At 36.3% G+C, this 24,539-nt stretch overlaps 1 protein-coding gene across 1 annotated transcript; it reads right to left on the bottom strand.

Moving 5' to 3' along the window:
• Nucleotides 1–21,406: 21,406 nt before the first annotated feature.
• On the bottom strand, nucleotides 21,407–23,008 carry LOC134805852 (uncharacterized). Its single transcript, XM_063779055.1, has 2 exons — nucleotides 22,873–23,008; nucleotides 21,407–22,407 (listed from the first exon to the last, which is right to left on the bottom strand). Exons 1-2 carry the CDS (start codon nucleotides 23,006–23,008, stop codon nucleotides 21,407–21,409), a joined length of 1,137 nt encoding a protein of 378 aa, XP_063635125.1.
• Nucleotides 23,009–24,539: the final 1,531 nt, after the last annotated feature.

Below are 24,539 nucleotides of genomic sequence, written 5' to 3'. Positions count from 1 at the left end.
ATATATGCAACTTTTTTAGAATTTACGTTTTTTTTCTTTTGTAAGATAACTTTTCTCAAAATATACTTACGATATCGCCAAATTTTGTTTAATTTAAATAAATAGTTAATATGTTCTTTAAAATGGTGTACTATTTATTATTAAACTCCTTCATTTGACGATGCTATGCCATTTTGAAAATACATCGTCTTCAAACATTTTTAAGCTCACCGAACATCGTTACTATTAACCACTTGACTGTGAAACAGACCGCACGGTCGCGTTTTTATAGCTTGCCTCACATATAAGGTAGGTAGGTTATTTGTTGCCCACCATAACCCATACTAAATGTATGGTGGGGAACAAACAAAAAGTGAGACTGTGACAAGGACAAGCAATAGTACCGCTTTCTTGCTACTCCTACTGAAAGTTCCATAAGAGTATCTCGTTCGGTCATTTGGCCCCTCCCCCGTTTCCTCTCTATTATTGTACCTCTATGTTGCCTCACTATGCCTGTCACGCTCTAACAAGTATGTAAGTGCGAATGGGACGCGCATAGTGATAGGCGATAAAATTGGAACCGTGCTGCGCCCGCTGACCGAATTTTATACAACACAAACGAGGGTGAACGCACGATTTTTGACCACCACACACATGAAAAGTTCATCATCTTCTTCGCGTTGTTCCCGGCATTTTGCCACGGCTCATGGGAGCCTGGGGTCCGCTGGCAACTAATCCCATGATTTGACGTAGACACTAGTTTTTACGAAAGCGACTGCCATCTGACCTTCCAACCCAGAGGGGAAACTAGGCCTTACTGGGATTAGTCCTCACGATGTTTTCCTTCACCGAAAAGCGACAACTAACGCGAGGAAGAAGATGTGTGTGGTGATCAAAAATCGTGGGTTCACCCTCGGTTGTGCTGTACCTATAAATTTCGGTCAGGATCCGTTTCATATACAGACAAGTGGTTAATAACGATATTAGCTGACATTAAAAATATTTGAAGGCGATGTATTTTAAAAATGGCATAGCATCGTCAAATGAAGTAGTTTAATAATAAATAACATATAGTTACATACATATAATCACGCCTATTTCCCGGAGGAGTAGGCAGAGACCACGGATTTCCACTTGCTATGATCCTGACATACCTCTTTCGCTTCCTTCACTTTCATTACATTCCTCATACACGCTCGCCGGTTTAGAGTGTTCTTGACCTGGCCTTTCTTCAGGATTTCCCCGATCTGATCAGAGAAAATTTTAGTCACTACATCTACATTCAGTCCACACTTTTCCCTTATCACTGTTCCTAATCCTATCTTGCAGTCTCACACCACACACACTTCTCAGCGCTCTCATTTCCACTGCATTCACTTGGCTCTGATGCCTCTTCTGCCATACCCAACTTTCGCTACCATACATAAGTGTAGGCACCAACACCCCTCTACGAACAGCCAACCGTGCTTTTTGCGACAGCTTCTGGCTGCTCATAAAAGCGTTAAGTGCCCCATTCACACGATTTCCAGCATTTACTCTCCTTTCAATGTCTTTATCATGCTTACCGTCCCACAAACACAAACTGTTTCAATAAATAATACCCATTTTAAATAACTATTTACTTAATAAAAAAAAAACCGGTCAAGTGCGACTTGAACTCGCGTTCTAAGGGTTCCGTACATAAGTCCGACTCACGCTTGACTGCACATTTCTAATAGGTTTTCCTATTATCTATAGGTAAAGTACTATCTTGTGTATTTTTTTCCAAATTTTAGGCCCAGTATTTTTAGAGATAAAGGGGGTGGGGGGAGGAATGGTCGGACAGACAGACAGACGCACGAGTGATCTTATAAGGGTTCCGTTTTTTCCTTTTGAGGTACGGAGCCCTAAAAACGTGGATGATATCAATTAAAACCAAAATATTACTTTGCTAATCCGCGAAAAATAGAGTTTTCGCGGATTAGCAAAGTAATATTTTGGTTTTAATTAGTATGGATTTCCGCGAAGTAACGCCTGATTCTATTCACTATGTGGATGATATCGTAAGTGTTATTTGAGAAAAGTCATTAGAAGAAAAATAACACTGAAAATGCTAAAAATAGCATCTTCCGTGACGTATTGCGCAAAAACTATAAGTGATAGCAATATAGTGTGTATAAGAGATTAATAGAAAATTTAATAAGGATCACTTCGTTCCTACACTCTTTTTCTGTATCTTGAACGGTTTTCTTAAACATTTAGAAAAACTGGGTTTTGGACCCTTTGCGGGGGTGTGGGGGGGGTGACGCAGAGGGGGGAGGGGAGGGGAGGGTTGATGAAAAATAACTTCGGTCGTCAACGTACATATCCCAATTAAAAAAAGTCTTCTATTAATTATGCCGTAATTTTAGCTACTTTCACTGAACTATATGGCTGAACATGCTCTTTTATAACCAAAAATATAGTAGAGGGGAGCGGGGCACAGGGGAGCGGGGTGTAGGAGCAGTACGTAAGAGGCGAGCCGTAGGAAATTGGCGTCGATACACGCGAAATTCGCATAATACCCAGTCTGACTAAGATATGGCTCACATATAGTCGAGAAATTGGGACCAGTTCTACCGTGACAGGGTGGCCTAGAGGTTCAGACAATGACATTAGCCCGGTTAGCTAAAGACGCGCCGGTTCGAATCCGACCTTCGCCACTGGAGGCCACCCTGTCACTTTTTGTTACTTTTACAAAGTAGCGCGGCTGTTATCTTCGGCGTGAGCGTGAGTCTCTTGTCTAATCGCATGACGTCATGCGGGTGCGCTCCACGGTTTGCTATTTTCGTGGCTTTGAGCAACCGGTGCAAGTGTACCTACTCGGTGCCGCGCCGATCGAACGAAGGGGCATGGAGCAAAACGTCGTAAGGGCCATGAATTTTTCACGGCGCTTACACGTTTAGGTCGCGACGTTCACGCCCCGCTTCCGTACCGACGTAAGCAACACGAATTTTTCACAGCGCTTACGACATTTTAATGTCGCGACGTGACCTGGGTGTCGTCGGGCCTCCGCCCGATGCACTCGCTCACCGAACTGGCGCCATCTAGGAAGGTGGTGGTAGGTATATTTTAAAAGCTCCGTAAACGTGGAGGTCACGTGACGAACGTCAGAACTGTCATACGCACTTTTCGCTCGCTCCGTGATTTTTATTGAAAAACCAACTAAAACGTAATTTTTGGAACCTTAATTCGATATAAACACGTAGCCTAGTATCAGTGCTTACTCAAATTAAACAATTGTATGGTGTGCAAATGTTGTAGTGGCAAGAAATCACAGTTTTAAAATCGGTGTTTAGTGAACCAACTGTAACTTTATAACATCACCAGTGCGGGTCAGCTGCCCGCTGACAGCGAATCAGCTGTTAGTAACTGCGCGTGCGCAAGAACGGTGTGTTAGTGGTTTTCGCTGGAACTTGAACCTTATTCCCAAGGCGTACAGTAGAATTCACAATGGCAAGCTGTGGAGGATGTTTGAATGAAGTAACCAACGGGAGATTTTTGAACTGCTGCAACTGCCAAAAACCGTACGACCTTCACTGAGACAAAAAACTAACAAAAACACACTTAGAATTACAAAATAAAACTTAATCCGGGGACAAGGAGAGTCAACTAATAGGAACAAATTGCCTTTTGCAATTTACATTTAGTAGGAAATACAACTTCTATATTTGTAATTTGAAGTATGCTAGAGTAATTTCAGAAATTTGGTTTTGTTATTCCGAGAGGTGCTTTAGCAATATCGGAGGTGATGACGTCATGGGTGAAAACTAACCGTTTTGTAATTCTAAGCGTGCTTTAGCAATATCGGAGACGATGACGTCATAGGTTTTACTAAACTGTACTGCGATTCCAAGCTAGCTGTTGTTATTCTAGAGATAATGACGTCACAGGCAAAAACTAAACTGTTTGCAATTCCTCCGACCCTAGCAAACGGGCGCCGCGAGAGCATGTCGCGCGCGTGGTAGCTACCCGTCTCTATTTCTGTCTGTATGAATAAAAAAGCATTTGGTAGTATATCTCTGTACTAAAGAGGCACTATAAAAGCCTGTCGAGATATTCTACCCATTCCTTTCTTATTCATACAGTCAGAAAGAGACTAGTAGTTATTACGCGCGCAACATGCTCTCGCGGCACACCTGTGCTAGGGAGGTTGGAATTGCAAACAGTTTAGATTTACCTATGATGTCATTATCACTAGAATAACAACAGCTAGCTCGAAGTTGCAGAACAATATATTCCTGTTTCCTGTAGACCCCAACTACACAGTAGGTCGCGGGTTAATATGTCCATGGCCCACAATATATCCTAAATTTATTATTTAACTTAAGTATGTTTTAAACAAAGAAGACACGAGACACGCCCGCCCGACATCCGACACAATACTAACTCTAACCAAATGAACGTAGCAAGTAGTAAATTTTACTAAAATCACTAACATTCGTTTCGCTGTGTTGGTATTACAAAACTCGTTTAGTGATTGGTACAACAATGAACATAAACACAACAAGTCTATCTACTAAATACCAGTAAACTTTGTAATGTCGCTATAGTAACAACTGAATTGTTATTTTAAATGGGGTAATGTTATTCCCGCGAACTCGTTTTTTAGATATTACAAAACTATGTAAGTGAGACATTTACTAAAATCATAACTTGAAATCACAGATGCTTTTTTCCAAAAATCACAAACTTTACTAGTAAAAATCGGAGAATTTTAGTAGTAATAAAAATGGATTGTAACAAATACTGAACTTTGTTTAATGCTCCATTTACTAAAGTCTGTTTGCTGAAATTAGATTTAGTATTACTGAGCTGTTTGTAGAAATAAATAAATTTTACAGAAATAGTGAAACTTCCATGATTACTGTGACGTCCAGACTCCGTTGTGTACTGGGTGATCAAATGAAACAACTGTTATTGCTCGTGCACTCCGCCAGCCACCCGCAAGCCATGACACTTCTCCACGGAGTGAAGCTAGCGGGTAGTTGCGTCGTACTGTTTATTGTGTAATCGTCACGTCTCTCCCTTTTTATAACGATTTATTTATTTTACTTTATATATTTATCATGCAACAATAGTTCAGTTTATCGTATTATCTTATACTCGCTAGGTTGATTTATTTTTCCAATCTAGGTATACTACCACCGGTTCGGAAAGGTTAACCTCAGACCCGAGAAGAACCGGCGTAAGAAACTCGGCGAGGTGTGGATGTATTCATTTTAAAACAGTTAAATAGTAAATATTTTCCAACACTAGCAAGCCTTTAAATCTGTAAAACTATTATTTTACTTTTACAATTTCTTCTTAGGTGTCCGTCCCTCTTCTTTCCCTATTTGCAGTTTTGAGTTTTTTATTCAATTGCTTATAACTCAAAGATTTACTTTAAACGCCTTAATTACTACATTTTCCTTTTGATGCTTACACATTTCCAGGTATTTCCATTAGCATACAATATAATATTTTACTAATTAATACCTATTTCATGATTTAGGTACAATAACATTGTAAGGTTGCCAAGCGCCTTGGACATTAGTTACTTATTGGCAATAACTGATTGACTCTGTTTTACTTGTCTTGTATGATGTTAATATATATATAATGCTATTTAAAATACTTGTAGATAATCCAAGGTCAAATAAAGTAGGAATGTTACATTCGTTGTAGAGGTACCACGTCAAGTATGATTAGTTTTACTTGTGAATAGGTTAAGCAAACAATAGTGTATATAAATAGATTTATATATTATTAATTTGTTAGGTACCTACTAAGATTTACCTGCCTATTTGACCATTATTATTATTAATTGCATTGCATACATATCTAATTATCGTTCTTTAATTATAATACTTGAACAATATAATCTTGACATCAATTAATCCAAATATTTATTTTATTCATTTTATCGCTCAAAAAGTAACACAGCAAATATAATATCGAATGTAATATTATTCTAGCAACTTACTTATGCGAAGAATCATAATTACAATTTATGTTATGAAAATAACGTAACACTTTACTAATTGAAAGCTGATTTTTCAATTGAATTGTGACCAGTAAGTATTGTATTATTATTTCCACAATAATTAATTACTGTCAGACTGTCACATAAATATTATTATTTGTACTTATACACTTTTTCTTCGGTTTATTTCAATTACTTGCAACATATTTTATAAACCTGAAACATAGGTATACACCTTGAATGTCTGCTTCCTATATCCTGCCATTGGTAAGTATGTCATTTAACTTCAATAAACATCTTCCAACGAACCAATGGAATTCCATTATTCTAACCATGATCCCATGAAATACTGAGTACACCAGAGTACAGTTCGAATGTTTAGGTACTTTACCATTTTATCGTTACGTTTAACGTTTCTAAATGATAAGACCTAGGTTTTTGGTCTTTTGAGTCTTAGTGCTCAATTAGTACAATAAATGTGTACTCTTGGGTAGATCAATGAAGTGGTTCAAGCTACAACTTTAATCTACTAGTTTTACTTAATTAGTTAGCCTCAAAAAATTAAACACCAGGCAAACTGTCATTGAGAGCGATCAAAATCACGGTTAATTCGAATACTTATTGTTTTTATTTTATAATGTGTAGGTACCTACACACAGTATTTAGTTATTTGTTTCTGTTTTGATTTAATGTATCGGTCCTGAGACTATGTATAATTTCTAATGTATGTATTGTCTCAACCGCATACCTAAGAGTTTTGGCATCCTTAATTATTGTAAGTTTATGCATGTGACTGAAATAAGGAAATATATTTTCCGGTAAAGTGCCTTTTTAATTACACTTAATTATAATTAGTCATCACATCACACACATCACTCATCTTCATCTGAGTAGGTGTACCTACTACCTAGGTAGTTAAAAAGGGACTTCGTCATCTACACTGTTAACCGACAAAAGTCGTATGTCTATTTACAAAACATTAGGTTAACTGCTGGTCACTAGAGTTTTTGCTGTTAGTACCTAAGTCATGGTTGCCTTGGGTATAGTTTCGTAGTTTAGTTAAGTAAGCAGTGCTTCCTCACCGTGTAAGGCTCCCCGCATCGCCACTTCAGTTTTTACAGCATTGACTTTAGGTACTACATGACATGATGTATTATGACAGGCCCAGCGTCCATTTACGTACCTGTTGTACTTGGGTTTATAATTGAGCTTTGCCCTGATTATTATTCTATAAAATCATGTATTCCGGCTCTAAAATAGATTGGAATTGGGATTTATTATATGAAATCTGGGTCATATACGATTTTGAAGAATTGTATATCCTCATCTATTTATAGGTTTTATTTGGGCAGTTTAGGCATGCCTCTGTGTTCCACAATTTCCACGGCTACTTACGCAGAATGCATTATTACTCTTATCCTGGTCACCTGCTTGTTTCTCTTAAACTATAATTTAACCTGTCTTCTAACTGTTCCAACAGGATTGCTACAACAATCTTTAACCGGAATACCGTCTAAGTCGTCGTATAATATATTTTTATATATACTTTGTTCGTTTTTATTTAGGCTGATACATTAATTTCGTACCCATACGAACATCTGCAAAATGCAGTAAATTTATGATACGGGTATACTGGTATAGGTTAGAAGAAGGTTAAATTGTAATACTTTACAGGAAATGTTTTCCAACTGGCGTATTTTTTTTTTTGTATAATTGAAATCTACCCTGAATCTACATTAGTAGATATGCCTATTCCCGAGGCCATCCATCTATACCTACGCCTTAAGTTAACTGGAACAGTAGGCAGAGGCACTAAACTGCTTATTATATAATTTCGAATTCAATAAATACATTACATAATAGGAGGTCACTCTATACTAACATAATTGTCAGTTTATGACTATTTTGCCTCCCTATTAAGTTTTGGTGGGCTAAAGAATCCGTCTAATGGTGGTATCTAGGACATTTTAGATGACCTAAAACAAGATACTATCGTTAGTACCAACCAACACTATATCGCGTCAGTTTACTTTTAAGTACTATGTTGTACTAATTTGGACGACCTATAACAAAAGGTCCTATCGTTAGTACCAACCAAGTAGGTACATTTGACTCTTTTGGTTTGTTAGTACCAGTTGAACATTCAACTTACTAATTATTCTCTGTTTGTATCGTAGGTAAGTGTTATGATTTCGCTTATCATTTCTTTTGTTTTGCTAGTACTAGTTGAACATTCAACCCACTACTTATTTATTTTGCTAGTACCAGTTGAATGTTCCAACCTACTAATTATTTGTTTTGCTAGTACCAGTTGAAAGTTCCAACCTACTAATTATTTGTTTTGCCAGTACCAGTTGAAAGTTCCAACCTACTAATTATTTGTTTTGCTAGCAACAGTTGATCAATCAACCTACTAATTGTTTGTTTTGCTAGTACCAGTTGAACAATCAACCTACTAATTATTTGTTTTGCTAGTACCAGTTGAACATTTCAACCTACAAATTATTTGTTTTGCTAGTACCGGTTGAACATTTCAACCTACTAATTATTTGTTTTGCTAGTACCGGTTGAAAGTTTCAACCTACTAATTATTTGTTTTGCTAGTACCGGTTGAAAGTTTCAACCCACTAACTATTTGTTTTGCTAGTACCAGTTGAAAGTTTCAACCTACTAATTATTTGTTTTGCTAGTACCGGTTGAAAGTTTCAACCTACTAATTATTCGTTTTGCTAGTACCGGTTGAAAGTTTCAACCTACTAATTATTTGTTTTGCTAGTACCAGTTGAACGTTTCAACCTACTAATTATTACTTATACCAACTGCAGCATAGATGTGATGTACAGTTTGCTTCTTGCAATTTATTTTTCTTGTTAGTCGACTCCGACTTACTACTCAATTCATTTGATGCTGAGTTTACGTGTCTACTACTCTACTCCTACAGTAAAACAATAACAAAGCCCTCGGCATTCATCAGTCTAAGTACGCTATCTATAGTTCTTGACTCACTTGACATCGTAACGGTCCTTGATAATTTAACTGGTCCGTTACCTGCTAGCATTGTTTATTATCATAAACAGCACATACCTATGTATATATAAATACATGTTAAGTCGACACCAAGTTAACATCGATTCATACCCATATCGTGCTATAAATAGCATTTCAATTGATTATAACTGGTTATTTTAACCGAACAATATTTCTTTTAGGACATAAGGTTTATAAAATGTATACAACTATACCGACTTAATATGCAGGTTTCTCTATACGTTCCCTCATGTAAAAATATCTTAGTATTTAATTACACGACTAAGTAGGTCGGTATATTTTAAGTATGAACGGTAAATACACAACTCATAATAATCATGATTTCCGCGAAGGTAGTTTGATTATTTACCCTTTATATCACATGAATTCTAATATACGATTTTGAGTCAGAAAATAAACCATATACCATCTGTATTTGTAACACGCAAACCATCAGCATATTCGTTTCTGTCATTTCATGGAAAAAATCATGGCTAATACGTCGGTGCCACATCATAGGAATAATGTAACCTGACCTGAGTACATTATTTTTTGTAGTGACCCCAATTATTGATCTATCTTGCATTGATTAAACTTTTGGATTTACAATTGGTAACCAGGCTCACGCACAGTAGCCATTGTCAAAAGAGTTAGTGTAATAAGCACGCGTATATTTCTTCTTTGCTTAGTAAACATTCCTCCCGAGCTACGTACCATCAATTATTTACTCAATAATAGTTGTAAAGTTAACCACTGTTCTTATGTAAACAGTCGACAAAATCACCTGTGCATATACATAATTGTTTTTATTAACATTGATTGTATACAAAACTATAAAATTAGGTATAGTTACAAGATCTACGTTTTTACAGTATTTAATATTTACATTCTGCATTAGTTCCTGTGACGTCCAGGCTCCGTTGTGTACTGGGTGATCAAATGAAACAACTGTTATCACTCGTGCACTCCGCCAGCCACCCGTACGCCATGACACTTCTCCACGGAGTGAAGCTAGCGGGTAGTTGCGTCGTACTGTTTATTGTGTAATCGTCACATCTCTCCCTTTTTATAATGATTTATTTATTTTACTTTATATATTTATCATGCAACAATAGTTCAGTTTATCGTATTATCTTATACTCGCTAGGTTAATTTATTTTTCCAATCTAGGTATACTACCACCGGTTCGGAAAGGTTAACCTCAGACCCGAGAAGAACCGGCGTAAGAAACTCGGCGAGGTGTGGATGTATTCATTTTACAACAGTTAAATAATAAATATTTTCCAACACTAGCAAGCCTTTAAATCTGTAAAACTATTATTTTACTTTTACAATTTCTTTTTAGGTGTCAGTCCCTCTCCTTCTCCTATTTGCAGTTTTGAGTTTTTTATTCAATTGCTTATAACTCAAAGATTTACTTTAAACGCCTTAATTACTACATTTTCCTTTTGATGCTTACACATTTCCAGGTATTTTCATTAGTATACAATATAATATTTGCCTAATTAATACCTATTTCATGATTTAGGTACAATAACATTGTAAGCTTGCCAAGCGTCTTGGACATTAGTTACTTATTGGCAATAACTGATTGACTCAGTTTTACTTGTCTTGTATGATGTTATTATATATAATGCAATTTAAAATACTTGTAGATAATCCAAGGTCAAATAAAGTAGGAATGTTACATTCGTTGTAGAGGTACCACGTCAAGTATGATTAGTTTTACTTGTGAATAAGTTAAGCAAACTATAATCTATACAAATAGATTTATATATTATTAATTTGTTAGGTACCTACTAAGATTTACCTGCCTATTTGACCATTATTATTATTAATTGCATTGCATACATATGTAATTATCGTTCTTTAATTATAATACTTGATATAATCTTGACATCAATTATTCCAAATATTTATTTTATTCATTTTATTGCTCAAAAAGTAACACAGCAAATATAATATCGAATGTAAAATTATTCTAGCAACTTACTTATGCAAAGAATCATAATTACAATTTATGTTATGAAAATAACGTAACACCTTACTAATTGAAAGCTGATTTTTCAATTGAATTGTGACCAGTAAGTATTGTATTATTATTTCCACAATAATTACTGTCAGACTGTCACATAAATATTATTATTTTTACTTATACACTTCTTTTTCGGTTTATTTCAATTACTTGCAACATATTTTATAAACCTGAAACATAGGTATACACCTTGTATGTCTGCTTCCTATATCCTGCCATTGGTAAGTATGTCATTTAACTTCAATAAACATCTTCCAACGAACTAATGGAATTCCATTATTCTAACCATGATCCCATGAAATACTGAGTACACCAGAGTACAGTTCGAATGTTTAGGTACCATTTTATCGTTACGTTTAACGTTTCTAAATGATAAGACCTAGGTTTTTGGTCTTTTCAGTCTTAGTGCTCAATTAGTACAATAAATGTGTACTCTTGGGTAGATCAATGAAGTGGTTCAAGCTACAACTTTGATCTACTAGTTTTACTTAATTAGTTAGCCTTAACAAATTAAACATCAGGCAAACTGTCATTGAGAGCGATCAAAATCACGGTTAATTCGAATACTTATTGTTTTTATTTTATAATGTGTAGGTACCTACACACAGTATTTAGTTATTTGTTTCTGTTTTGATTTAATGTATCGGTTCTGAGACTATGTATAATTTCTAATGTATGTATTGTCTCAACCGCATACCTAAGAGTTTTGACATCCTTAATTATTGTAAGTTTATGCATGTGACTGAAATAAGGAAATATATTTTCCGGCAAAGTGCCTTTTTAATTACACTTAATTATAATTAGTCATCACATCACACACATCACTCATCTTCATCTGAGTAGGTGTATCTACTACCTAGGTAGTTAAAAAGGGACTTCGTCATCTACAGTATCTACACTGTTAACCGACAAAAGTCGTATGTCTATTTACAAGACATTAGGTTTTTTTTTTGCTGTTAGTACCTTAGTCATGGTTGCCTTGGGTATAGTTTCGTAGTTTAGTTAAGTAAGCAGTGCTTCCTCACCGTGTAAGGCTCCCCGCATCGCCACTTCAGTTTTTACAGCATTGACTTTAGGTACTACATGACATGATGTAGGCCCAGCGTCTATTTACGTACCTGTTGTACTTGGGTTTGTAATTAAGTTTTGCCCTGATTATTATTCTATAGGATCATGTATTCCGGCTCTAAAATAGATTGGAATTGGGATTTATTATATGAAATCTGGATCATATACGATTTTGAACAATTATATATCCTCATCTATTTATAGGTTTTATTTGGGAAGTTTAGGCCTCTGTGTTCCACAATTTCCACGGCTACTTACGCAGAATGCATTATTACTCTTATCCTGGTACCCTGCTTGTTTCTCTTAAACTATAATTTAACCTGTCTTCTAACCGTTCCAACTGGATTGCTACAACAATCTTTAACCGGAATACCGTCTAAGTCGGCGTATAATATATTTTTATATATACTTTGTTCGTTTTTTATTTAAGCTGATACATTAAGTTCTTACCCATACGAACATCTGCAAAATGCAGTAAATTTATGATACGGGTATAGGTTAGAAGAAGGTTAAATTGTAATACTTGACAGGAAATGTTTTCCAACTGGCGTATTTTTTTTTTGCATAATTGAAATCTACTCTGAATCTACATTAGTAGATATGCCTATTCCCGAGGCCATCCATCTATACCTACGCCTTAAGTTAACTGGAACAGTAGGCAGAGGCACTAAACTGCTTATTATATTATGTCGAATTCAATAAATACATTACATAACAGGAGGTCACTCTATACTAACATAATGTCAGTTTATGACTATTTTGCCTCCCTATTAAGTTTTGGTGGGCTAAAGAATCCGTCTAATGGTGGTATCTAGGACATTTTGGATGACCTACAACAAGATACTATCGTTAGTACCAACCAACACTATATCGCGTCAGTTTACTTTTAAGTACTATGTTGTACTAATTTGGACGACCTATAACAAAAGGTCCTATCGTTAGTACCAACCACCACTATCGCGTCTACTAGACTAGTTACTAGGTACATTTGACTCTTTTGGTTTGTTAGTACCAGTACCAGTTGAACATTCAACTTACTAATTATTCTCTGTTTGTATCGTAGGTAAGTGTTATGATTTCGCTTATCATTTCTTTTGTTTTGCTAGTACTAGTTGAACATTCAACCTACTACTTATTTATTTTGCTAGTACCAGTTGAAAGTTCCAACCTACTAATTATTTGTTTTGCTAGTACCAGTTGAAAGTTCCAACCTACTAATTATTTGTTTTGCTGGTACCAGTTGAAAGTTCCAACCTACTAATTATTTGTTTTGCTAGCAACAGTTGAACAATCAACCTACTAATTATTTGTTTTGCTAGTACCAGTTGAATAATCAACCTACTAATGATTTGTTTTGCTAGTACCAGTTGAACATTTCAACCTACTAATTATTTGTTTTGCTAGTACCGGTTGAACATTTCAACCTACTAATTATTTGTTTTGCTAGTACCGGTTGAAAGTTTCAACCTACTAATTATTTGTTTTGCTAGTACCGGTTGAAAGTTTCAACCTACTAACTATTTGTTTTTCTAGTACCAGTTGAATGTTTCAACCTACTAATTATTTGTTTTGCTAGTACCAGTTGAACATTTCAACCTACTAATTATTTGTTTTGCTAGTACCGGTTGAAAGTTTCAACCTACTAATTATTTGTTTTGCTAGTACCGGTTGAAAGTTTCAACCTACTAATTATTTGTTTAGCTAGTACCAGTTGAAAGTTTCAACCTACTAATTATTTGTTTTGCTAGTACCAGTTGAACGTTTCAACCTACTAATTATTACTTATACCAACTGCAGCATAGATGTGATGTACAGTTTACTTCTTGCAATTTATTTTTCTTGTTAATCTGACTCCGACTTACTACTCAATTCATTTGATGCTGAGTTTACGTGTCTACTCCTACAGTAAAACAATAACAAAGCCCTCGGCATTTATCAATCTAAGTACGCTGTCTATAGTTCTTGACTCACTTGACATCGTAACCGTCCTTGATTATTTAACTGGCCCGTTACCTGCTAGCATTGTTTATTATCATAAACAGCACATACCTATGTATATATAAATACATGTTAAGTCGACACCAAGTTAACATCGATTCATACCCATATCGTGCTATAAATAGCATTTCAATTGATTATAACTGGTTATTTTAACCGAACAATATTTCTTTTAGGACATAAGGTCCATAAAATGTATACAACTATACCGACTTAATATGCAGGTTTCTCTATACGTTCCCTCATTTAAAAATATCTTAGTATTTAATTACACGACTAAGTAGGTCCGTATATTTTAAGTATGAACGGTAAATACACAACTCAAAATAATCATGATTTCCGCGAAGGTAGTTTGATTATTTACCCTTTATATCATATGAATTCTAATATACGATTTTGAGTCAGAAAATAAACCATGTACCATCTGTATTTGTAACACGCAAACCATCAGCATATTCGTTTCTGTCATTTCATGGAAAAATTCATGGCTAATACGTCGGTGCCACATCATAGAAATAATGTAACCTGAGTACATTATTTTTTGTAGTGACCCCAATTATTGATCTATCTTGCATTGATTACATTTTTGAATTTACATTTGGTAACCAGGCTCACGCACAGTAGCCATTGTCAAAGAGTTAGTGTAATAAGCACGCGTATATTTCTTCTTTGCTTAGTAAACATTCCTCCCGAGCTGCGTACCATCAATTATTTACTCAATAATAGTTGTAAAGTTAACCACTGTTCTTATGTAAACAGTCGACAAAATCAACTGCGCATATACATAATTGTTTTTATTAACATTGATTGTAAACAAAACTATAAAATTAGGTATAGGTACTAGATCTACGTTTTTACAGTAATATTTAAATTCTGCATTAGTTCCTTTAATACTCCTCTTACGTGAGTTTGGAATTTCATAACCTACTTACGTAAGTACCGCCTAACAAAATCATTGCAGTTTTAATATTTTCGTATTATGTACAACCGTACGTCACTCGTTACACAGAATATCACCTCGCCCAAAATTTTGTATTACCTGAATACAATCGGCAGCTCGGGAGGAAATGGACAAATACGGTAGCTATTAGGTTAGGATTTCCATACCTTAGATTTGTTTTTTTTTCCGCCACCGTTACCTTCCCTTTCCGTATTTTTTTTTTTGTAATATTTTACCCTCGTCGCCATCTGTGACGTCCAGGCTCCGTTGTGTACTGGGTGATCAAATGAAACAACTGTTATCACTCGTGCACTCCGCCAGCCACCCGTACGCCATGACACTTCTCCACGGAGTGAAGCTAGCGGGTAGTTGCGTCGTACTGTTTATTGTGTAATCGTCACAGTTCCTTTAATACTCCTCTTACGTGAGTTTGGAATTTCATAACCTACTTACGTAAGTACCGCCTAACAAAATCGTTGCAGTTTTAATATTTTCGTATTATGTACAACCATACGTCACTCGTTACACCGAATATCACCTCGCACAAAATGTTGTATTACCTGAATACAATCGGCAACTCGGGAGGAAATTGACATATACGGTAGCTATTAGGTTAGGATTTCCATACCTTAGGTTTGTTTTTTAATGGTTAAACGAACTTACCTTAAGTGAAGTTTGGCCATAATTATACAAGACGCACATACGAAGAGATTTATATATATACGTTTACAAAGTAGTATTCATTTTTCAATGTACTAGGCATCGCACAATATGTTTAAAGCAAAGAAACATAAAATAAAAAGTACCCTAACTGACACTCCCTTCCCCGCCCCTCAAGCCGCGCTCCCACTGATCGCCAGCAATCGTCATTATTTTTAGAGCAAAGCGCCTATTTTTGAATGATCAAACGAACTTACCATAAGTGAAGTTCGATCATAATTATCTTGTCTTCGTAGAAGAGATTTAAAAATATTATGTTTTACTAATGTAGTTATGTCCAGAGCAACTTGCGAACCTACTCGCACCAGTATTTTAGCGCTGAAGGAGGGTAAAAAGGAAAAAACTTTTCGATACCTACCCTCAACGCCACCTTATATATAAGGCCTGACAGCACCTAGCGACCTCATTATTTTCAGAGTATAACGTAAGCATTGATTTTTAAGGGGCCCAGAAAGGGAGGGAGGGTTTTTAAATCTCTTCGACGAAGACAAGATAATTATGATCGAACTTCACTTATGGTAAGTTCGTTTGATCATTCAATTATCTTGTCTTCGTCTCTTAGATTTAAAAATATTATGTTTTACTAATGTAGATGTTCAGAGAGTAAAAATCAATGCTCCGAAATCAAAGGTATAGCGAAAGGTATATAAATTATAATAAAACAAGTATAATCACACATGGCATTTATTCTAAATTAACAAATAATCCACAATAGAATTTACTTAATTAAGGATCAGTGATGACTGGTCTATTATAAAAATTAGCAAAAACAGCTGATTGGTTAGACCAGCCAGCTGCTTTCCTGATTACCTCAATGCTAACGCCAGCCCGTGAAGCTGCGGAGGTTGTGGTTGTGGCATGGCGCGTCGAATGAGCGCCAAAAATACCAGTATCAATGCCACTCTCCTGGAGGACCTGTTTAATCCACCGACCAATCGTCTGTGATGAAACAGGTCTGTAAGGTTTCTTATGGGTAACTGCAATATATTTTTGTAATGTACCAGCCGGGCATATAAAGTCTATTTCAATAGAACTTGCTAACTATGTAAACAAACCGCCATATTGAAATTGTCTCTGAATGATGAATTTACTAGTGATGGGCAAGACTCCTACTTACTACTTTACTAATGTCAAACCATATCGAATAATAAAATACCAAAAGTAAAAAACAAGTAGTTACTTATTTTTAATTTGTTTAATCACGATCAGAAGACAAATTAGTACTTAAGAATGATGTATTGATGTATTTTATAACCGCGGCGGTAGTTACAGAGCGTGGGTTGGGTAGTGTGTAGCGGGTTTATATCACAAACTTTAGTCACAACACTACCCATAGACAATTGTAGAATTTAAAAGAAACAAAACCGTCATTCCAACAGGTCCTAATAACCTAACTTATGAACCCATTTTAAACTTTTAATGAAATATCCAAGATACAGTTATATATTAATGTATTTTACGGAACGGACCGTTTCAATAGTGTATATATGTATGGTTTCAATAGTATTTGATGAGGTGGTGTGAAAATTCAAAGAGAAACAGTGATAAAACAAAGTTACGTTGTTTGTTTACATAGTTAGCAAGTTCTATTGAAATAGACTTTACCTGGCCTTTGATTAAAAAATGGTAACTCTATTACTGGTTGTGCTCGCCCAATTCCCGATGTTTTAATTAAATCAGTTATGATAATTACAACCTTATCATTGTAAAATTTTATATTTGCAATTCTAATCAAAGACAAAGTTTGGATCCTTTGAGCAGTAGCCAAAGCAAGAAGCATAACCAGCTTTTTACTTAACTTCTCTAAATCGATTGTATTATTTGATAAAGAATCTAAATAATCTAATACCGTACTAGGGTTCCATGTTACACTATAACGAGGGAAAGACGGTCTTAATTTAAAAACTCCTCGAAAGAACCTTTTAACACTTTCGTTTTGACTTATATTATTAGATGAGATCAAAGACACAGCGGATCTATGATTATTTAGCGTAGGTACCATAGCATGATCCACTTTTGAAACATTTAGACAAAAAATCTAGCAATGATGGAATTTGAACATCATAAAAATCAACCTTATTTTCTTCACAATATTGCCACCAGAGCTTGAGACTAGAAGAGTACTGTGACTTGGTACCTTGTGTTACTGAGGAAAGTAAGACATTTAATGCCGACTCTGGTACCCCTTTTTTGACAAAGCTTTCCCTGATAACACGCTCGCTGCCAGGGTAAGGTGTCGGTGCAGCGGGTGGGTTGATCTGAAAGCAGATGAGAGGAGATATTTATTCGGAGGGAAAATTACTACTTCACCCATACTTAATGTTTTAAAAAGGGGATACCAGGGTTGCGAAGGCCAGTAAGGAACAACGACTATACCAGTCGCGTTATCAGTAACAATTTTATTTAAAGTTTTTAATATAAGTGCAAACGGTGGAAATGCATAGAAGAAAAAAGATTTCCAATTAATAGTAAATGCGTCAATGTTATACGCGTACGGATCTCTTTTCCAAGATATATATTTAGGGCATTTAGCATTTATGCGAGATGCAAATAAATCAATGTCTGGTCGACCAAACTTCTGAATAATCTTAATGAAAGCTTCGTCTTGCAATTGCCATTCACCGTCAATATTAATTTTCCTAGACTCACTATCTGCTTCAATATTTAGGGACGATTTAATATAAGACGCAAAAATAAAGATCCTTCTTTCCTCACACCACTTCCATATCATATTAGCCACATAATTAAGGTGTGGATATTGCACGCCACCCATTCTATTAATATACGATATGGCGGTGGTATTGTCAACGCGAAGGAGTATATCACAATTAACTTTATCCTCAGCAAATGATTTTAAACCGAAATAGACTGCTAGCAGTTCCAGATAGTTAATGTGATTCTTACGTTCTATGTCAGTCCATTGACCTCCGGTTTTCTCACCATCCGAGGCGGCACCCCACCCGGTAGTGGATGCATCGGTAAATATTTCTTGTATATAGTTATACTTTTGAATAGGGTTACATGCTGTCAAAACGTTATTTTGCCACCACCGTAGGTCATCACGCACGCTATCTGGAACTGCCATAAACTTGTCGTAATCATCACTAGATTTAAGTAACGCTAAATATTTTGCTCTCTCCATTGACTTAGTGTAAAGCCAACCATATGTGACAGCCGGGCATGCAGCTGTAAGTGTGCCTAGAAAACTCGCGAAATCACGAATACGAATATTTTTAGTACTTAACATTTTATTTGTGCGTTCTAAAATATTGTCCCGTTTTTTTTGTGGTAATTTTAAACACATCATTTTAAAATCTAAAACAAAACCCAAATATGTACTTTCTTTTCCCGGAATCAAATTGCTTTTAGTGTAGTTAATAATGAAGCCTAGCTTTTCCAGGCATTCTATAGTATGGTTAGCATTTTTTAAACAATCTTCTTTAGTATGTCCTATACAAAGTATATCATCGAGATATCTTACAGACTGAAAACCTAATGTTCTTAAATATGACGCAACCGGTTGTAATATTTTTGTGAAAATATACGGAGCTGAGGAGAGCCCGAATGGGAGAGCCATAAATTCATATATCTTATCCTTAAAAGAGAAACGTAAAAACTTTCTATGCGACTGGTGAATAGGCAATAACAGATAAGCTTCTTTCAAATCGATATTTATCATATAACATCCTTCTGTAAGAAGCTTTGTCGCTGTTCTGATATCTTCCATTTTAAAATGTTCAGTGTGAACATATTTATTTAATTTTTTAAGGTTTAAAATAAACCTCATACTTCCGTCACTTTTTGGAACAAGGAAGATATCAGACATAAACTGGCCCGGTTCGGGTAAACACTCTTTTATTGCATTGATATTAGTTAAATGTAATAGTTCTTTATCAATCAGCGATGCGTCAGAGATGGAAAAAGATTTCTTAGGGTAATTTCTAGGATCTTGCTTAGGTATGGTTATAAAGGGAATTTTATAACCTTGTATCGTATTTAGAATAAATTTATCATTAGTTATGGACTCCCACGCATTTGAAATAGTAGATTGTTAACCAAGGGTTGAAAGGCATCCATTTCTGTCGAGGTAGTTTGGCGCTCGAACGCAGTGAGAGCGCCAATAGTCCGAGACGGAAATGGTGCCTTTCACCCGAGTTAAACACTCTACTTTTCATATCGAATGCGAGGAAACCAAACAAGACAAGGCAATTTCGCAAAATCAGTAATTGAAGTACTTACCCAATAGACCTACAGCCATGATTTTTTTCCTCAGGACTTACTTGCAATCGGAGACTTTAAGTACATGTGTGAAGATTAATACCCCTAGCGAAAATAATTTAGATTGCAATATTTACGAAAACACACATTTTTTAACAACCTGCAGTCATTTTAAAATGATTTGTTCATTATAGTATGAAAATAAGGCGGATTGCCTCTTACTTTTTAATTTTATACTTTTTCGTTCTAAAAGCCGCAACAGACTACCGGACCGCACCGCGACCTTGGTGCGCCGCACCACGTAATAATATAATAAAAGTATTTTAAATATTAAATAACAATTTAATTAATAATATAATACATTTTTATTATGTATTTTATTTAATTTTCATGAATATAGTGCTAAATAACTTTGAAAACCAATTTAATATCGTACAAACGTTTAACTGTGGCTGTATAAGATTCTGCCTTTGCTCATTTACGCAAGTGTAAGGTTTAAAAAAATATTTTTGGTGTATTCCTTTTGGTTCCCGCCTTATGAAATCGAGTAAATAGAATTCAACGAAAGAAATCAAGAATAATTTGTTTTTAACAATTTACTTACATCATTTTTTATAAAAAAAGGATCAACGTGGGATTAGTAAATTAAACAATTACCAATTGTTCCAGGCGAGGAAATAAAGACACTATTTTTCCATTTTGTTTCCGCCCAGTTGTTTGTGGGACGGGGACGCAGAGGAGTACACCACTTTTCTGCGCTAGAGCATAAACGTATCACTTTCTGCGCACCTTTTAGAACAACAACGACCCACTTTCAGAGCATGAGATATGAAAAATATTTTTCTCAAAAATGGACGGCAAAGTCGACTTTGCCGTTTAAAAAATAGGTTGCGAAGCGCGTAGTTTATGGTCAGTCAAAAATTAAAAAGTTAAAAACATTGCAGTCTCGATTTTGGGACTGCAATGTTGCATACAAATTCCATTATTTGTCGAGTTCCAAACTTTTTAAAAGTTGAAATGGCCATATCAAATGAAGGCACAGGCCCATTAAACAGCCAAACAGATGATTAGTACCGCGACTATTTAGCTGTCTCAAATAGGTTGGCGTATTTTCGGCAGAAAAATACACTTTTATTTTTTTATTAAAAAAATAAAAAGGCGGCAAAGCTAATTTTTTCAATTGTGTCTACTTTTTTCTGTGAAAATATATACGTAAGAAAGTTGCTTTTGTAAAATATTTCTATGATATTTATATTTCTTGCACCATTTTTGAGAAAAGCACTATATATGACTCGGCTGGAAGGCTACTTGCTGGCTTCGGATTCAATTAAACGGACTCCCAAGGTCGTCCGTTTAAAACGAATCCTCAGCCTGCAAGTAGCTACTTCCGAGCCTCGACAATAATGTACTATTAAACGACCGGCATGTACCTGTGGATCTAGGTTTGTGGCTGGTTGGCTGACGGGCGCGCTGACTGCGCCGCTTGTCGCCTCGGCGGCGGAGGTCCTGGCGGCGGATGCTGCGTCTGGCGCCGGAATGCTGTGTTGTGGGCTGGGGGCGCTCGGCGCCTGGGCTGGTAGTACGAGTATCCTCGGAGCCCCCCGCCGCGGCCGGGATACGGCAGCTGGCCGCCTCGCTGTAGGCGTGGGCGTGACGGTGGGGGCCTCCAGTTTAAACCGGAACTTGAAGCAGATGCTGTGGGTGCTGCTTGAATCAACTGCCCAGTTTTCTTGATGCCGCGGGAGCTTTTGACTAAATCGCCAAGCTTTTCGCCAAATAAAAAGCTATCCCTTTTCCTATCTTTAAAAGGGTCAATGAGCGATTTGTCAACCAGCGGAATTACGACAGACCGACGAGTTTCAGTTTCAGCGAAGTGAGCGTCGGCAACTAATCTTCCGACGTCGCTTAACGTACGTATGGCTTCAGCTATATTAGGCTCCTTTTTCAAAAGAGAGGTCATAGCCTTGCCTAGTCCTGAAAGGGCTTTTCCAATCTGCTGCTGTTTGGCGAGAATTCGATTATCTCTATTTCTAGATGCCTCGGTCAGCATGGCAGCGATTTCCGGATTTAGAGTTGGGGCTTTAGATAAAGGTACGTTATTTGGAAATAAATATTTTTTATTTAATTCTTCCTTTGCTTCTTTTTTTAGCCCATTCAAAAGGATGTGCTGAAAATGTTTAGCAATATCTTCGTGAATGTTGTCGCCCCACTCAACAGTGTCTGCCTCAAACTCGCCTAAGGCTCGTAATAAATCAGGATCAAAATCCTCGGTGACAACGGTGATCTCGTCATTGGTATTTAATTCGGCAGGAACTAAATCCTTTTGCACGTCTGCATTACTAGGCGCCGGAATTTCTGCTTCGGCATGAACTTCTGCGGCACATTGGACCACGTGACTAGCAGGGGCAGCTAATATAGCTGATTCCGTTTCCAATTTATCTGGAAATTAATAAATAAGCATTTAGCAGAATAAACGCATGTAATTAACACACGAGTGATTAATAAACAGAACCATACAAAAATGGTTATAGATACTGGTATAACTACCTTCAATTGCATCATCGTACATGTACTCGTCATATTGCGCAGCGGAACCTGCAGGCTCAAAACACGTGTTTCGTTCGTATTCCTCATGATCTGTAAAATGCCATAATAAAAAAACCGTGGTTAATCACGTATATTCAAACGTTTAAGTACACAAGAATACTTGTTGGTACTTTTGTTTTACAAATAAAATTTGTACTTTCCACTACAAATGCAGTGAAGGAAAAATAGCTACGGGTTAATATCTCGTATTAACTCTGAGCATAAAAAGGCTGTTGGCCAATATCGCGTATTGGCTCGAAGCAAAAAACATCAAATAATGGCATATTTTATCACAACGAACGAATCACTTGAACTTACCTTCAATTATATCATGTTCATCGTCCGAGTAAACAACACGGTGAACGTTCTGTTTTTCTTTTAACTTTGCTTGGTATTTTTTTATTTTCCTGCGCCATTTGTCCTCTTCCGCCTCGTCCCTTTTACGCTTAGGCATAGTAACACTTTAACAACTCGTAGAATCTATTTTAATACTAGGTGCGAATGTCGCGCGCGCACGAACAATAATGAGGTCGCTAGGTGCTGTCAGGCCTTATATAAGGTGGCGTTGAGGGTAGGTATCGAAAAGTTTTTTCCTTTTTACCCTCCTTCAGCGCTAAAATACTGGTGCGAGTAGGTTCGCAAGTTGCTCTGGACATAACTACATTAGTAAAACATAATATTTTTAAATCTAAGAGACGAAGACAAGATAATATACATTTTTGGGGTTACTTTCTGCGAAAGTGCGTGGGTTTGGGAGGGTTATAAATCTCTTCTGATGTGCGTCTTGTATAATTATGGCCAAACTTCACTTAAGGTAAGTTCGTTTAACCATTAATTATACTACGACGTACATCCTCGAGATTTATATATATACGTTTACAAAGTAGATGTTTAGAGCCAATGTTAAAATAGGTGCAAATAACAAAGTGAACATCCATAATCAATCGTTTATTAGGTAAATTGTTAGTTAATGATTGGTATAAACTAAGCTTGACTAAGACTTACGTCTAAACATGATCATAAGTTGCTTCCGCAAAGACACTATCCTCTACACTAGTCAAGGGGCGATTATAATATTTCGCGAAAATCAATGAATTTCCGGTCCATCCTGCGGTTCGTTTTATAAGGTCTATTGAGATACCTTTCCTATTAGCCGCCGAAGTGGATGCGTGGCGTGTGCTGTGGGCGGAGAAGATATTAGTATTTATTCCGCTTTCCGATAGCACTTGTTTAATCCAACGGGCGATAGTCGCCGGGCTAGCGTTATGTACGGGTTTTTTGATAGTTAATATTAATTTGTCTGACTGAGGATGATTCCTAAGGTGTTTTGTCATCTCTATGTAGGCGGATAATGTCTTTCCCGGACATATTTGTACTTTGTTTGTGAAATAAGGTATAATGAGCCGCGGATTAATGCGTCCTGGAGCAGAAGTTTTGATCAGATCGCTGATCATGATTTCTATACCTGAAGCATTGGTTGTGATACTGGATAGTTGAATAAGTGATAGCGTCTGCACACGTTGTGCAGTTGACAACGCGAGCAGAGCCACCATTTTCTTTGTAAGTTTGTCCAGTGACAAATTTTCGTTGGGATACCAGTTTGACAAATGATCAAGTACTGAATTTGGATCCCAGGTACTGTGATATTTAGGCAAATTTGGTTTGATCCTAAATACCCCTTTTAAGAAACGACTTACTCGTTCGTCTTCACTAAGACATTTACCCAGTATCAGGGCCAATGCTGATCTCAGACTACTCAAAGAAGAGTAACTTGCTCCGTTTTTAAATTGTGCTGTAAAGAACGTAAGTATTACAGGAACATCAATCGTATAAAAGTCATGTTTTACTTCCTCACAAAAACCCCACCATTTTTTGTATACACAATCATATTGTTTTAAGGATGATTTTGCTAATGATGCGATTAATATATCAATTATTTCTGGACTTAATAATTGTCTTGAGTACGCTTCCCTGATAATAGAGAT

Source organism: Cydia splendana, unplaced genomic scaffold, assembly GCF_910591565.1.
Source record: "Cydia splendana unplaced genomic scaffold, ilCydSple1.2 scaffold_70_ctg1, whole genome shotgun sequence".
NCBI lineage: Eukaryota > Metazoa > Arthropoda > Insecta > Lepidoptera > Tortricidae > Cydia > Cydia splendana.
The sequence above is the reverse complement of the archived record's forward strand: the minus strand, read 5'-3'. Positions and strand labels throughout refer to the sequence as shown.